We start from the raw sequence: 16,172 nt of genomic DNA, 5'->3' as shown, positions 1-16,172 counted from the left end.
ATAGTAATGATCATATTCATTATGGAAATTGATAGTCACAATAGACTTTTACTTAAGCTTGTGCATTGTTTTAGAGAGTGTAAAGGATGTTTGGAATTGTATTTGGAAAATTAAGTTTTTAAGTCAAAAAGTGCTTATTGACAAAAGCTTCATTTTCAAGCTTTTATCAAAAGTTCGTTTTGGCCATTTTTCGAGTAAAAAAAGTCAAATAAGTACTTTTGAGATTTTTTACTAGACATGTTAGAGTATCTCTAGCAGAGTAGTTAAATGGCTCATAATGGGTATATTTAGCTATTATGAGCACTTTTTCGTCTCCAACAGATTAGCTATGGAATAAGTAAACTACATATTTAGAGATAGCGAATAGCTACTTATTGCTATTCACTGTAGTAGCACCATGTTCAAATTTTTTAATATTTTTTCTCTCTTCTCTCTTCTCTCCCTCCCTCAATGGCCTCGTTCAGCACAGCCTTCCTTAGTCCTTTGGAGACTCACTTTCTCCAACAAGAAAGTTCATCTACACTCCGTTTTTGTTGAGACGCCGGCAATATTGGTTCCCATTGTTATCGCGATACATTCTCATTCCTCAACATTAATTATTGAAATTGTTATTGTTTTGATGCCGTCCTTTTTGCCCCAAGTGGATTTCAGACCAAGAGAGCATGACCCAAGAGGGCATGGATTTCTCAACTGCTTTGACCTAAAAGGGCATGGCTGGTAATAAAAATCATACCGAGGAGAGGAGGAAGGGGTTCATATAATAGATGAGAATTGGGAAATGCTTCAGATTGATGATGAACGAAGACTAGAAAAAGAAAATAATAAAGAAAGATTAAAAAATAATATTTAAAAAAAAAATAGAGAATGAAATAAAGAATCTGTTGGAGTTGGAATTAAAAAATGAGTAGCTAAGATAAAGAATTGTGCTTTTTGACTAGGTAGAATACCTCTTACTGCTGGAGTTGCTCTTAGCCTTTGTTTGGCACACAACTTTTTGGGTACTAAAAGTATTTTTTAAGCTCTCAAATGCAATCTCAAACATGCTATTTGTTATTTTTGTGTACCACAATAAGCTCTTAAAACACTTTTATACTCCAAAAAAAAAAAAAAATTATACTACATAAAACTTAGGGTTTTCTTGCAAATTAGGGTAACTACTTTTGCATTTTTTTATTATTAAAAGGGATAAATGCATTGGTCCCTATGGTTGATCTAATTTACAAATCACTCCCTGTGGTTTTAAAAAATAATTTATAGGTCCCTAAGATAGGCCAAAATAACATTTTACCTTCTGAACTCATTTTCCGTTAAATGAGTTAACAGAAACCGTTTCATTGCCACCTCACACCTAATAAAATAAGACATATGTTCTTTTTTATTTATGCTTTTAAAAATGACAAATAAGCTTTTCCACGTCATTTTGAGGCTCCAGCACATATTCCACGTCAAATTAAATAAACACAATCCCTCTATATCCCCATGTGCCACCGTCGTCTTCATCTTCCCCACCGATTCACTGTTCATGTTGTCGTCTTCATGTCTGATTTTGAGAGTTCAAAATCCACAAAAAAAAAAAAAAAAAAAAACAAAACAAAACAAAACAAAACAAAACAAAAACAAAACAAAACAAAACAAAAAACAAAAAATTGACTGCCAGCCATTACCCAATTTTTTCCTCCTTTATTTATTTATTTATTTCATTTCCTAAGACACTCTTTTGTGGTATCCACCATTTGTACTTTGTGCCTGATGTTACTCCAAAATGAAGATATTAGTCCGAAATAATATATGATGTTCATCATTGTGCCTACCAGTACACAACACAATTGTGCTTGCCATAAAAAAACAAAAAAACGACACATATAGAGAGAGAGAGAGAGAGAGGGATAGATTGTTTCCAATGCCCATAAACAATTTTTGAAGATGCTTCAATGCCCAAAAACAAATCCGAATTTCCATAGAAAGATTGCCCAAAAACGCACTACTCCAAAAACACAGATGCCCAAAAATCTCAGAGTAACTTACAAATCAAAGATATCCAAAATCTTAAAAGCGGAAGTAAAAAAGCTCCAAAGGAAGGTGGATTAATTACCGTCATGACGTTTCTAGCGATTCTCTGGCAGCGATTTCAGTCGTTTTACGAAATCCGACAGCTCACCTGGAGATGGATGCAAGAATCGGTGGGGAAGATAAAGACAACGACATGGACATTGAATAGGTGATGAAGATAAAGACGACGACAACACAAAAGGTATAGAGGGATTATGTTTATTTAATTTAACGTGGAGTATGTGCTGGAACCTTAAAATGGCATAGAAAAGCTTATTTGTCATTTTTTAAAAAGATATGCTATAGTGCAATAAAAAGATCATTTTTTGCCCATAAAAGTTTTAGGTGGCAAGAGACTATAGACCCATCGGTGGGTAGGGTCACAGCAACTATGGATAGAGCCTATGACCTCTTGCCACTTAGGATTTTTATAGGCAAAAAATGGTCTTTTTATTGCACTAAAGCATTTCTCTTTTTTAAAAGCATAAATAAAAAATAACACGTGTCTTATTTTTATTGGGTGTGAGGTGGCAATGAAACGGTTTTTGTTAAGTTATTTAACGGAAAATGAGTTCAGGGAGCAAAATGTTATTTTGGCCTACTCTTAGGACCTATAAATTATTTGTAAATTAGGCCAACCAAATACACCAATTTTGCATTTATCCCTTATTAAAAATTGCCTCTCATTTGATTGAACCCTAGTCTTTGGGCTCTAAACTTGGCCAGCGCCTTAATGGGCTTAAGCGAGGGAGAACAGGGCCCATATAGTCGCCCAAGAAAGAGCGGTATCGGCGGCGATAGGACCGCGACCTCAAAGCCCTACTCTTCCTCGGGTGTCTTGGTTAACCTTTTTCCTCTCCGCCTCGATTCACATCGTATAAAACCCACCCCAACTGCCATCCCGAGCCTTTCGGTCCCTCCATTCAAATCCCACCAAGAGAGATAGAGAGAGAGAAGAGTGTTTGCAGAGCGTGAAGCCTCTGTGAGAGCAAAACAGGTAACCTCTACCCTCTTAATGTTCTGAGGTTCTGTTTCTTTGCTTCGAAAAGCAAAGAGAAACATGTATTGGAAAGCGAAATGAAGAAGTAATGTTTGTTGTGGTTTTTTGTTGGGGGTGGGAAGTAGATGGATAGGTACCAGAGAGTGGAGAAGCCGAAGGCGGAGACGCCGATAAACGAGAACGAAATTCGAATCACTACTCAAGGCCGCATGAGGAATTACATTACTTATGCCACCACTCTCCTCCAGGTTCTCTCTCTCTCTCTCTCCCATATTATTATTTTTTTTTTCTTCACTTTATATGTTTATGTACTTCCAGAGCTTACTGTTAGAGCTGTGTGGAAATGGTGGTCATATAGAATGTTGGGTTTTTGAAGAAAAAAAATTTTTCCCTGTTTTTTTTTTTTTTTTTTTTTGTCCTTGGACTATGATAGTATAAATTGAATAGATTATTATGTACTGAGTTTGGGTTTTGCGAGAAAATAAAAAGAACATTGGTTTTTTGGAGAATGGTTTTTTTCCCCATATATAGTTTTTTATTGGACTGTGATGGTACGAATTGAATAGGTTTTTGGGGAATCTATTGATCACCCCCTTATTCATTGTGAGATTGGAAGTGAATTATGAAGTTAGATTTTTTTATTTGTTTGGTGTTGTTTGGGTTATACCTAGAGCGGTGAGAGAGATGTTGGTGAGTTGGAGAGGACAAATGGGCAATCGTAATTCTCAAGTTTGGAGGGTGGCTCCTTTGTGTTTAATATATTGTGTTTGGAGAGAGCAGAATGCAATGAGCTTTGAAGATTGAGAAATTGATATGTTAGAGCTGAAACAAAATGTTGTTTCAATCCCTCTACACATGGATAGCAGCGCGCAATAGCTTGCCCCTTTTTAATTTTTCTGAGTTTTTGGATTTTTGTTTATGTTATTTTACATATGACGGGTTTTTCTTGTATACTTTCTGTGTATTAGGGTTGTGCCTCTATGCGCTTTTAATGAAATTGACTTGATTATCAAAAGAAAAAAAAAAAAAAATTTAAAAGGTTGTGGGTATGTCTGTCGGAAGAAGTTGAATTTGATCTTGAATTTATGGCATAGAAGTCAGCATCTAATTTGTGCAATTGTATTGAATATTGATTTGGGATATGATGGAATAGTCTGGAAAATCTACTACCCGTAATGTTTACTTTGTTTGAGACTTACTTATATTTATTGTTTGCAGGACTGCTGTGGTTTAGAAATGCTTATCTGTACATTCGATATTACTTTAATTTGAAATGTATTCCTTCTGGTGTTAGTACTACAGGGATGGACATATTGTTCACATTTTAATCTTTCCAGGACTGACTTAGAGTCTTGCCTGACCAGGAAAAGGATAGAATTTTAAATTTATATGCCATCCAAGGATCTGATCTCTGTTTGACTTGGTGTGCAATTTGCTTAAACCTTGTTTATTGGTTATGCCTTGTTTAGTTCCTAGGTTGATAAGGTAATCGGAGAAAACATATGGGTGCGATAGCAGTGATGCAGTCCTAGAGACTCTGTTCTTGCTAGTTGACGCTTTCTCACTTTTATGATATGTTGTATTTTGTTTATAATGTTATTTTGTTAGATTGTTGGAGAATTAAGTCTGATGGTAATATGATACTTCATACTGATATCTTGTCACTACACTTCTGGCTTATAAACTTTTTTTCCAGATCCAACATGCCTTGGCATTCTCTTGTGTGATCTCCCAATTGAGTTAGTAGTGCTTTCTTCATCAATTCAGCTTGATCTGCTTACTCCTCAATTCTGAGGGTGTTTTTGCTTGTCCTCTTAGCTGTTTCTCTGACACAAGTTCAAATGTTCATTCCTAAATATATTTGTTTGTGCTATTTATCTAATTAATGCCTGTATTTTTTGCAGGAGAAAGGGTCCGATGAAATTGTCCTCAAAGCAATGGGCAGAGCTATTAATAAGACTGTGATGATTGCTGAACTAATTAAAGTAGGACTACAGTGCTCTGTCTATCTCTCACTTGCTCTGAACTTTTTTATTTATCAAATTTTACCACTTTCAGAGAAGAATTGCTAGTCTCCATCAAATCACTTCAATTGGATCAATTGATATAACTGATACGTGGGAGCCACTAGAAGAAGGCCTTCTTCCGTATGAAACAGTAGACTCTTTAATGTTATCAAGCTCATGCAAATGCTATAGTTTTATTGTGTATGGCGATGGTTGATTTTCTGCTCTGTTGCAGTCTGGAGACTACCCGCCATGTTTCAATGATCACAATCACTTTTTCAAAGAAGGATCTTGATAGTTCATCTACTGGGTAAGTGATTTAGAGTGGATCTCTCTTAATATTGGGCCAAATATTTTATTTCAGATAATAAATTCTAATTGTTTATTGGTGCATTGGATATGCATTTTTTTTTTAATGTTTTTTGTAACTGTATATATTGCCAAAGCATGAATCATTTAAGATTCTTATAAATGAATCAACTTACTTGAACTTTGCTCAAGGTAACCATTTAAAAGTCTCGTTCAGAATTGGCTCACTATATAAACCTGCAAAGCTCTATCTTGCTTTAGAGCTCATCAATTTTTTGATTCTATCTGAACCTTCTTGATAAACTCACCAAGGCCAGTCATACATTTGATCTAGTCACTTTGTGTGAGCTGAGATTGAGCAACTGACTACTTGGTAGTTGGTATGGCTTGTTTACAGTCTAAAGATTGTAGGATGAACATTAAGATATATATTACCCTCAGTTTCTAATATTTGCAGTGTCATAAGTGTTACTTTTGCTTGAAACAAATTGAACACTTGTAGCTAGATAGATCATACTTTTCAAGATATTCTTGGAAAAATTACTATGTTGGAGGAACTACTTGAAAATTCTTGTAGTCGTACATGAAGCAAGTGTGAGATACTTAAAATTCTCACTCTAGGATTTGAATTGTTTGCCAAACTGATATAAGAAGTACCAGTGATTTGTTTGTTTCAATAGTTTATATTTAAAAATGGGTAGATGTTTCATTCTTGTTTTGGTCACCAGAATACCACACTTTACTATTTTAATCGCCTGGGTATTCCTTGATTTAATTAACTCCTTTAATGCAGATATCAACCTCCTCTTCCAGTTGACCAAGTGAAACCGTTAAATGAATATGAAGATGAAGGAGGTGAATTGAAAGTTTCTATTTTTTTATTTATAATTTTATATTTTATCAGGGCCTCTGCTGCTGTTATATTAATTTTGTATTGGTTTATTTTATATAAAGCAGAAGGCTCGCCTAGGATGCGAGGCAGGGCACGTGGTCGTGGAAGGGGTAGGGGTAGGGGTAGGGGTAGAGGTATTACTGATCGCTGTTTGACTTTTGATGATCCTGAATTTATATTGACTCCTGATGCCTGTGCAAGTTGCTAAAGTTGCTTGTTGGTTTGTGATCTGTTTAATATTATTGTAGGAAGTTATAATGGGCCTGGGGAGTATAATGGAGATGGTTGGGATGGTGGACGTAGTTTTGGTGGCAGAGGTCGTGGCCGTGCAAGGGGCCGTTCTTTCTGGGGCCGAGGACGAGGCTATGGTGGTCAATCTGGTGGGTACTACGACTATGGTGAATCAGAGGCACCACCTGCCCAAGGACGAGGTAAGCTTGTAGAGCAATCAATCTTAAGCTTCACTTTTTGTATTTTCCCTTTGTTTCTTTCTGGTGATCCTGATAAAGCTGTGTTGTTTGCATAAGTTGTATTGTATTTCGAATGGGGTCCGGTGATAAGATTTGGAGGGCAAGGTTCATTTCTTGAATAGAATTGTAGCAGAAGAAAAATGTCTTTTTCTTTTTGGGCAGGGACGGGGATTCTCAATTCATGCAATCGTTTTCTTCTCTTTTTCCCTCGGTACATACGGCAGCCAATAACTCATGAATCTTACTCTGCGCTTTTGTATATAATTCGTGACAAAGCTTCTGTTATAAAGATGCTTTATTCTAAGTGTTTAAAACATAGTTGATTAAGAAAATTGTTGTTTATTCTGATAAAGAAAATTGTCATTTATTCAAAAATATTTTGGGCAGCAATTGTAAATAATGGAACAAGTGTTGGTGCTTGAGTTTGATATAAAGAGATTCTTGCTTGACCTTATCATTCAAATGCCGCTCATAACATCTTATGGTGAATAAGCTTTTCATAATTAGTAGTTTATAAGCAAATTAATCCAACTTAAATGCATGAAACCCTAATAAAACAGCATGATGTGCTACTTGATTTTTACCTTAAATTTCTTTGTTAAAATACCCTGGTGCTGGAATGACTTGTCATTGGAGTTCTTTTTAATTAATTTTCTTATTTGCTACTTGTTAGGCTTTGTAAGCCAGTGGAACTCTTGCAGGTGACTATTATGTTAATACAATATTGTCAGGTGGTTTTGCAGGGCGTGGTCGCGGCAGGGGAAGGGGCAGTGGCCGTGGTCGAAATTTCAGATCGGATGGGCCGGTCCAAGCAGCAGCTGCCTAAGCCAGCAGGTGTTGCTGAAGTAAAATATTTAGTGCGCAGTTGAAGAATGATGTGGTTGCCTGCTCTGCTTGGATTCTATTGAAGTTTGCTGGTATTTGTGGGCTTTGTAACTTTGTTTCAAGTTAAGTATTGTTGCCATGGTGCTTGCAGTTTTGTTCTAGTAGGTTGTGGGGTAGGAATATTTTCTTAGTTTTTGCTTACCAAGATTTTATGAAAAAGGTTGTATAATTTTTTTTTTTTTTTTCCTTTTTTGGATAGGAATTGTAGCAGTACATTCTTTCATTCTTAACTTTTAATAGATGTTGCATGCTAACTTTACTAGACAACTGGGTATTATAGTTAATGAAGTGGAATCATGTACATCTATTTTAAATCCTGACCGTTAAGTGCATACCTAATATAGAACTTTGGGTAATGATATAGTGCACGCCCGGCGTGCATCAACAGTGATGCACGTTGGGCATAATTTTTTTTTTTTTTTTAAAAAAAAAAAAATTAAAATAATAAAATAATAATAAAAAAAAAATTATGCCTGGCATGCATCACTGTTGATGCACGCCGGGCGTGCTCTATATCATTACCTATAGAGTTTTTATTAGATAGGCTTAATCTTTTTTAATTTTTTTAATTTTTTTGACTAAATACATTAGTAGAATTAAGAAGATTTGTAATCTGAAATTGTAAATATTGGGCAATACAAGTACTTATAAATTTTATTGAAATCTGAAAAGTACATCTATTTTATAACTTGGACAATACCAGTAAATTGAACTGTAAATACACACTTTGAATGTAATTGTAATACAATTGAATTAAATTATATTCTCTGAAAAAAAAATAAATAAACGAGTGAATTGAATTCAACTGCCTTGAAATAATGTCCAATGGTTGCATGGTGGACACAAAATGTCCAAATTGAGTGTTTTAGTGGCATTTTAAATCACCAAGCCAATACTAAATGCATGCAACACACACCACAATCCACTACATATTACATTTTTAGTGTTTACAAAACGTTGCAAATTCACAATATAAGAAAATCCATCATACATTATAATCTACCAAAGTACAAGTAACCCCACAAAATGTAACAGTTAGTAGCAGCACACCACGATTCACGAAGCCAAATCAACACCCCTACAAGTATAAATTAATTTAAAGTAAAATATAAAGACAATTAACTCGCAAGTAAAAAAAAAAAAACCATTACAAACAAAATTTTAGCCAAGAAATGCTTCACTTCTTGAAGGTTAAGGTTGAGGCTTATCTACACTAAAAGGAACTTGAGTTAAATGAATAAACAAGTAATGAACACTAAGTTTCAACTAATTTATAAATATTTACCTTGATCTTCATAGCTTTCCACAAATTCCTCCTAAATGTCAATTAGCTTGTTCCTTATTCAATTTTCTGTACAAATAAAGGCCCTAATGGTAAGTGGAGATAATGAATTTCTAAATACAACCAAATCAACTGAGAAACCCAATCTAGATAGAGACGTCTAGCACCTCAATGTACCAAAATGAGACTTTAGATGAGGGATCTCCTATCAAGATGGTGATTTTGACGTCCAACCAGATCGAAAGTTGTTTGATCTCAAATCCATATATGAAAGATATAGAGAACCAAAAGTGCTCTTTATAAAAGGATAAGGGGACTTTGGATCTGATGGGACAAATCCATGGTAGAATAGCCACCTGTAGCCCACGCGCGTCAAGGAGGTGCGTGTAGAACACTCGCAAGAAATAGAACCATAGGGAGGAAGAGGGCAGACTAGTGACGATGGAAAGGAGGTGTGTGGATGACCAAGGCAAATGGATGGATAAAGATCTAACCTCCAAAACCCCAAGCCAAAAATAGTAAAGGATAAACCTGTCTAAAATGATTGGTAGTAGAAACTTCATGTAGGAGGGGAGGAGTAGGTCCTCTAGCACGAGTGCAAGTCGAGAGGATTTCGTGTAGAGAATTTTTTTTTTCCAAAGAAAGTCTTTTTGCCAACACAACATTTCCACTGCCCATTTTATTGATTGTAATTGAAAGTTGCATAAAGAAAAATCCTCAAGTTTTGCATAATTCCTATTTATAGGGGTGAGACCATTAGAAGAATGTTGGAGTTTGCATTGCTAGAACGGGGGGTTTATAGGCTTTTCACAATTATAGTTGATAATGCCTCCTCTAATGATGTTGCTATTGATTATAATGAGAACAACGATAAAAGATAAGGATTGTACCGTTTTGGGAGGTAAGCTTCTTTACATGTGGTGTGTCGCACATATTTTGAATCTTATTGTAACCCATGGTTTGAAAGACGTACATGATTCGATATCAAATGTTAGGAATGAAATGAGATATGTGAAGTCTTCGTCGTGGAGGTTGGCCAAGTTTAAAGAGTGTATAGGGCAGAAAAAGATTCAGCGTAAGAAGATGGTGTGTCTAGATGTTATTACTAGATGGAACTCGACGTACTTAATGTTGAGCATTGCAGAAAAGTATCAAAGAGTATTCGAACTAATGGAGAGGAGGATAATCAATTAGTTGTTCTTCGATATGTTGATTGGGAAAATGCTTGAATATTGTAAAATTTCTGAAAAAAATAATGATGTCACATCGAGCCTTTCTGGTTCAATGTATGTGACCTTCAATTTAAATTTTCGGCAAATTTGTGTAATTCAAAACACATTGAATGATACGTGTGTTAGTGATAGTCCTATTATGAGTGCCATAACAACTAATATGAAAAGTAAGTATGAAAAGTATTGGAGAAGTTTGAATATGATCAACTTGATGTTATATGCTACTTTTATCCTTAACGAAAGCTTTGGTGTTTTAGTTAAAAGAGTGCAATGGTCATGAGTCGTCAGATAACATAGAGGCAAAGGTGAGACACCTTTTGAACCATTTGACCGAGCAATACTATAAGTTTCGTGGAGGGGGCTACTAGTAGACTTTTTGATGTGGCTCAGGGAAGTTTAAATGCTGCTTCCTTTAACATTAATGATGATGACCGGGTCCTAAATGCGGATAAATATACATTACTATTCACCCAACACCTTGTAGAGGAGAATAATTTGGAGTGTAGATCAAAGTTGGATAGATATTTTTTGGATAAGTGTGAAGCATCAACACCTAAGTTTGATATTTTAGCTTAGTGGAAGATGAATTTAGTCAAATATCATATCCTTACAGAGATAGCAAGTGATGTGTTGGTGATTCCCATTTTTACCATTGCCTTTGAGTCCACCTTTAGCATCAAGAGATGCATATAATATATTGGATCCTTTCCTAGTTTCTCATATCCAAATTTGTGCTTCAAGTTAACCCAATTTGGTTGGGCTTCAAATTCACCACCCCTTAAGGAGATCCCGCTTCCATTGTGCTTTCTCTTCTTCGTCTTTTTAATTTCCTTGGAAGCTGACCAAGAGTTGAGTTACATAGGGTTTTCTAACTCTCGATAGTTTTATCCATCATATTGGGTCACAACCTTCACTAGATGCATTTTCCTAGGTTTTCACCTTTCTAACTTATCTCCAGTGTAGTGAGGGACTAATTGTCTGTCTAGTTTAGGTTTTTCGGTTGATCCGATTGAATTTGAGTCCCTTTTTTTTTTTTTTTTTTTTTTTTTTTTTTTCTATTTTGTTGTTGTTATTGTTGTTTGTAGTTTGTTTATGATGTACATAAAATAAATAAATAAAATGAGCGGTAAAACACATAATTCATATTTTGCAAATATGTCCATATATCAGTGATGAGGCAAACTCTTTGACCGCTCAACAAACTCTTCAACTGATCCTTTTCATCCATGTATAACTTCGTACTATCTATTTGTACAGTAACATTGTATGGCACTTCAAACCTAGGTGCCAATCCATTAACAAAATGTCATAAAACCCCTCAGTCTCCACATGAAAGGCAATTAACATTTGATAAAAATACTGAACAATCAAAGCTCTTGTTCTATCTGGATCATACTTCACAAATTCTATTGGACTACTAGCACTGTCATCCACCTTCTTCATTTCCACCGGCAACAATATTTGATTTTTATTTTCAAGTATTTGATGTCCAAGTGAATAATTTTTGCAACAAAATTGTAGGTGGGATCCCATGATTAAGGTGCCTTGCCTTTAATAGTGACACCCAAATGGATCAGGATCCAGCAATAGCTGAGGAATTGCTAAAGGATATTTTTTTGTCAATTTGGACTAAATCTCGCCACGTGTCCTATTAAAAAAATATTATATATATTTAAAAAAATATATATAAAATCAAATAATTAAAAATTAAAAAATTAATTTAATAATATGAGGTGGCCGGCCACCCCAACCCAACCATGGGGGTGGCGCTGGCCACCCCCAACTGGGGGGGGGGGGGGGCCGAAGCCACCCCTAGGGCCCCAAGAGGTGGTTCAGCCACCCCCTATGGCCAAACCCAAAAAAATTTGTTTTTGGGTTTGGCCCTAGGGGGTGGCCGAACCACCCCCTAGAGCCATGGGGGTGGCGTCAGCAACCCCCCAATGGCCAGTTGAGGGGTGGCCTAGGGCCAAACCCAAAAAACATTTGTTTTTAGGTTTGGCCATAGGGAGGGTCATGGGGGTGGCCGGTGCGCCACCCCCATGGCTGGGCTGGGGTGGCCGGCCACCCCCTATGGGGGAAATGGGGTGGCCAGCCACCCCATATTATTAAATTAATTTTTTTAATTTTTAATTATTTAATTTTATATTTATTTTTTAAAATATATATAATATTTTATTATATTTTTTGAATGAGACACGTGGCAAAATTTAGATCATTGGATAAACCCTTATGCAATTCCTCAGCTATTACTGAGAATCTTGATCCTCTTTTGTAAAGTGGTCTCATATTATAAACTGATTAGTAGGTTTTTTTTGTTTTTGTTTTTTTGGTAGGAGGAAAGGAGTAGGACTTTGGGTATTTATAGAGGAAGGTGTTGTAGGACTGTCCTCTACATGAATAGCTATTGCTGAGAATCTCTCCCAAATAGCCTAAAGCAATAATTGTATCTAGCTTTAAGGTTATCGCAGGCAATAAGTTACTCTTTTGTAAAGTGGTCTCATATTATAAATTGATTAGTAGGTTTTTTTGTTTGGAGGAAAAGTGTAGGACTTTGGGTATTTATAGAGGAAGGTGTTGCAGGACTGTCCTCTACATGAATAGGTACAAGGCTACCCGTTGGTGTCGTACCAATACTACCGCTAAAGCTGTCATCCATTTATTATTAAACAAAGAATACGCTTTATTTAACTTGTCATTTTTGTATTATCTGATCAGTGATCACCTAAGGGGTCCATATAATTAATTTCATCTACCTCGTGAACATCATTGCTTCGAATGTTTATCACACGTTTGGTATGCAGAATAAATTATTGGAATGAATGTCTATTTCTTATGAGACAATCATTTATTTGTTTAGTTACATACTATGCTATGGCAATAACTATCCCCCTCCTTTAGGAGAATAGCCAATCCTTTAAAATGAGAGGAATAACTATTCCTTAATGAACGAAATAGGTTGTTCAACAAACTCATTAATTATTATTTTTAAATAAAAAAAAAAAAAAAAAACACACAAAACATTCTATGTGCAACCGACCACCCTGGCAAAACCACAAAGGTGGCCAAGACCACCCATAACGCTCATCAGGGGTGGACTAGCCGCCCCCCAAGCGTCTTCCCAACCCCGGAGCTCTTGGGGTCTCGTGGTTGTGCAAAGGTTGTTGGTCACCCATAGAACGTTTTTCAAGTTTTTTTAAAATTATTATTATTATTATTGTTGTTGTTGTTGCTGTTATATAAATAAATCTAGAGTATTTTATGAATTTTGATTAAATTATAGTGAGAGAATATATGTTGTTACCAAACTAAAAAATAAAGATGATCATTCCATTCCAACTATATATATATATATATATATATATATATATATATATATATATATATTCCCAGTAATAAGCATTTTTATTCCTAAAGAAATTATCATTCTGTATACCAAACGTGCCCTTAAGCACTCCGCGCATGTTTTGGTGGAAACAAAAATCTGTTTTCAGAAACATCTTTAAATTGTTTCCATATTTCGTGTTTTAGTTGATTTTGTTTTCACCCCTTTTTGTTTCTAAAATTGATTGCCAAATGCCTTGCTATAGTAGTGAAACACGTTTTGGTGTTTCGGAAACAAAAAATATTGTTTCCAAAACAGCAACCAAACACGCTCTAAGAGGTTTCTCTCTATTGATTATAATCTCTATCTCGGCCTTAATTTCAACATAGTAATATTATTTATTAAGCTGTTATATGACTGTTAAATGTACAATTTGATGATATGGCAGAGAAAATTAAGCATCGTTTAGTTCACGGAATGTCTAGTCTAGTCCATTGAAAAAGGAATAACTACTACTATGAATAAAAGAGTGTGAAATAATATAGCTATTAATATTCCTTAGTTTGGTAACAATACACATGCAAAAATTGAAATTGAATCAAAATTATAAAAATCGCCATAATTTTTTTTTTTTCAAACTCATATATTTATAAAAAAAAAAAATTAATTAATTAATTAAAAAAAAAAACCTGAAATAAAGTGGGCGTCCAACCATTCATTAGGGTGGTCGACCACCCACAGAAGGGGCTGGGAATGGCCACGCTCACCCCGTTGAGCAACGGGGGTGGTCGCACCACCCCTAAACTGCTCAAGAGTGGTCCCCCACGCACGGCACCACCCCCAACTTCTTCTATGGGTGGTCAAGCCACCCACTTTATTTTTCAAATTTTTTTATTTTGTTTTAAGTTTAAAATAAATAAATAAAATTATATGGGTATTTTTGAAAAATATATTTAATTCCTTAAGAATCAGTTAAGCTGCTCATTTTAGCTAATCTTGTGTATATGAGATTAGTAGTCTCATGGAAATAAACTATTTTCATGAATAGTATATTACCAAACAAATGAATAGCTATACATAAGATTAGGTAGTTCATTCCAATGGTCTATTCCGCAAACCAAGCGGCTTAGATCAACACTCATTAGTCCCCTTCAAAGATTAATTTTCACTAACATATCATTCCAATTACTTCAGCGCATATACATATATGCGCGCCGAAGCAAAACCAACTGCTACTTTAAGTAGGTACACACATGCTTTTGAGGAATGAATTTTTTTTATTTATTATAAAACACATTTAAGCTAGAACGCTAGATGCTCAACTACATCATCGAAACCAAAGCTGCCAAAGTAGCTAACAACTATACGACCAAAAACTATCAATACATAATTAACACATCATGAAAAATATATACCCCAATTTCTACAAATTTCTTGGTTCACATTAATCTTTTTAAACTTGCCTTCCCTCCTAATTCTATTTTTTTAGATTCCAAACAACCTCTCGAAGCATTTTCTCCTCACGTAAAATATTTCAGTAAAATCATTTTGCAAGAAATTGATTTAAGCGAATATATATATATATATATATATATATATATATATATATATCAGCACCGACTACGAGAGAGAGAGAGAGAGAGAGGGAGGAGTGCGTGCGAGATAGAAAAGCTCAAAGTCGGTGATTAACAATTTTTAAAAAGGAAAAGCATTTTATGAAAATTAAAAAAGATTTTTCTGGTTAATCAAAAATATTATTCGGTTTGACCATCAAGCCTCAATTTTAGTTGAAATTCTTATTTCTTCACTCAGTTACCCCCATTTGCATAATATCTAACCAAGCTATTGGGGATATGATGATACATGAATGAGATTTTTCTTCATAAGTAGAATTAAATTTTGTCCATGAGCCTACTTAGTTAGCATTCCAACAAGATCTTGTCCCACTTAATTCGGATAAATACACTATATCATGATATTAATTAATCCCAGCAACCAAATTAATAACAAAAATAAAAAATAAAACTGAATCTTGACCACCATCATCATGACCAGCCATGCAACACGCTATAGTAAGAAAGGCTCAACTCTTTTCAAGAAATTATTAAAAAAACTTCAATCAGTAATAATATTAGCCTTCTAAGCTAAAACTCCTTTAGCTAATCTGTTACAAAATTAATTAGGGTTTGTTGAAGACCTCACCTTCTTCCCATATCTAGCATTCATAGGTTTCGTCGCCGTGTAAATACTAACGAGAGATCGATACCTTCGCTTCTTTGGCCGATACGCGTCTTCTTTCCCGAAAATCTCTTCAATCTTCGCCTTCGCCATAGTCGTTGATCTGTCGCTTCGCGGTTGATCAACCACTTCATCTTTATCGTTTTTTCTGTTGTTGTTTTTGTTATCTTCATCGCTGAGCTGCATGAGCTGCTGCACGACACGCATGTCCATCACCGTCATCAAATTCTGGGGATTACTTTTACGTGTGGAAGATGGTGATTCTGCCATTGAAACTCTCTGAAGAAATCAGAACAAGGAAAGGAAAGAGGATCTGATGAACTCTTTTTTTTTTTCTTTTTTTTTTTCTTTTTTTCTTTTTTCCCTTTCTGTTCTCGGCCGTTTTCTCTCTCTTGTGTTTTGTTGGCCGTGTTTCCCTTTAAAGGGTTTCGCGTCGAGCGGGTTTTGAGGGTACGTGTTGTTTAAGTTATGTGAGAGAAAGAGAGAG

The 16,172-nt window shown here is 35.3% G+C and overlaps 2 protein-coding genes across 7 annotated transcripts; one reads left to right on the top strand and one right to left on the bottom strand.

Moving 5' to 3' along the window:
- The first annotated feature begins 2,864 nt into the window (after window positions 1–2,864).
- LOC132165909 (uncharacterized) lies at window positions 2,865–7,925 on the top strand. 6 transcript variants are annotated; one of them, XM_059576615.2, is made up of 9 exons: window positions 2,865–3,046; window positions 3,175–3,297; window positions 4,954–5,034; window positions 5,108–5,196; window positions 5,291–5,365; window positions 6,158–6,219; window positions 6,322–6,390; window positions 6,505–6,687; window positions 7,470–7,925. In XM_059576615.2, exons 2-9 carry the CDS (start codon window positions 3,175–3,177, stop codon window positions 7,550–7,552), a joined length of 765 nt encoding a protein of 254 aa, XP_059432598.2. In that variant the 5' UTR covers window positions 2,865–3,046; the 3' UTR covers window positions 7,553–7,925. The 6 variants fall into 6 exon arrangements, with proteins under 6 accessions (XP_059432598.2, XP_059432595.2, XP_059432596.2 ...); XM_059576612.2 differs by having other exon boundaries at window positions 7,458–7,925; XM_059576613.2 differs by having other exon boundaries at window positions 6,319–6,390.
- A 7,689-nt stretch (window positions 7,926–15,614) lies between these two features.
- LOC148583141 (uncharacterized) lies at window positions 15,615–15,966 on the bottom strand. The gene has a single exon (XM_088511505.1). It carries the CDS (start codon window positions 15,953–15,955, stop codon window positions 15,623–15,625), a length of 333 nt encoding a protein of 110 aa, XP_088367631.1. The 5' UTR covers window positions 15,956–15,966; the 3' UTR covers window positions 15,615–15,622.
- Between the last annotated feature and the right edge of the window lie 206 nt (window positions 15,967–16,172).

The sequence above is a fragment of the Corylus avellana genome, chromosome 11 (assembly GCF_965113065.1).
Source record: "Corylus avellana chromosome 11, dhCorAvel1.hap1.2, whole genome shotgun sequence".
NCBI classification, from domain to species: domain Eukaryota; kingdom Viridiplantae; phylum Streptophyta; class Magnoliopsida; order Fagales; family Betulaceae; genus Corylus; species Corylus avellana.
This window is presented reverse-complemented; position numbering and strand designations above follow the sequence as displayed.

What these genes read in the sequence shown, in the direction of transcription:
- LOC148583141 (XM_088511505.1), bottom strand. Translation starts at nt 15,955, where the DNA reads ATGGCAGAATCACCATCTTCCACACGTAAAAGTAATCCCCAGAATTTG.
- LOC132165909 (XM_059576608.2), top strand. Translation starts at nt 3,175, where the DNA reads ATGGATAGGTACCAGAGAGTGGAGAAGCCGAAGGCGGAGACGCCGATA. An exon ending in CTAGAAGAAGGCCTTCTTCC is followed by an intron (nt 5,197 to 5,290) that starts GTATGAAACAGT and finishes GCTCTGTTGCAG; the next exon opens with TCTGGAGACTACCCGCCATG. An exon ending in CTTGATAGTTCATCTACTGG is followed by an intron (nt 5,366 to 6,157) that starts GTAAGTGATTTA and finishes CCTTTAATGCAG; the next exon opens with ATATCAACCTCCTCTTCCAG.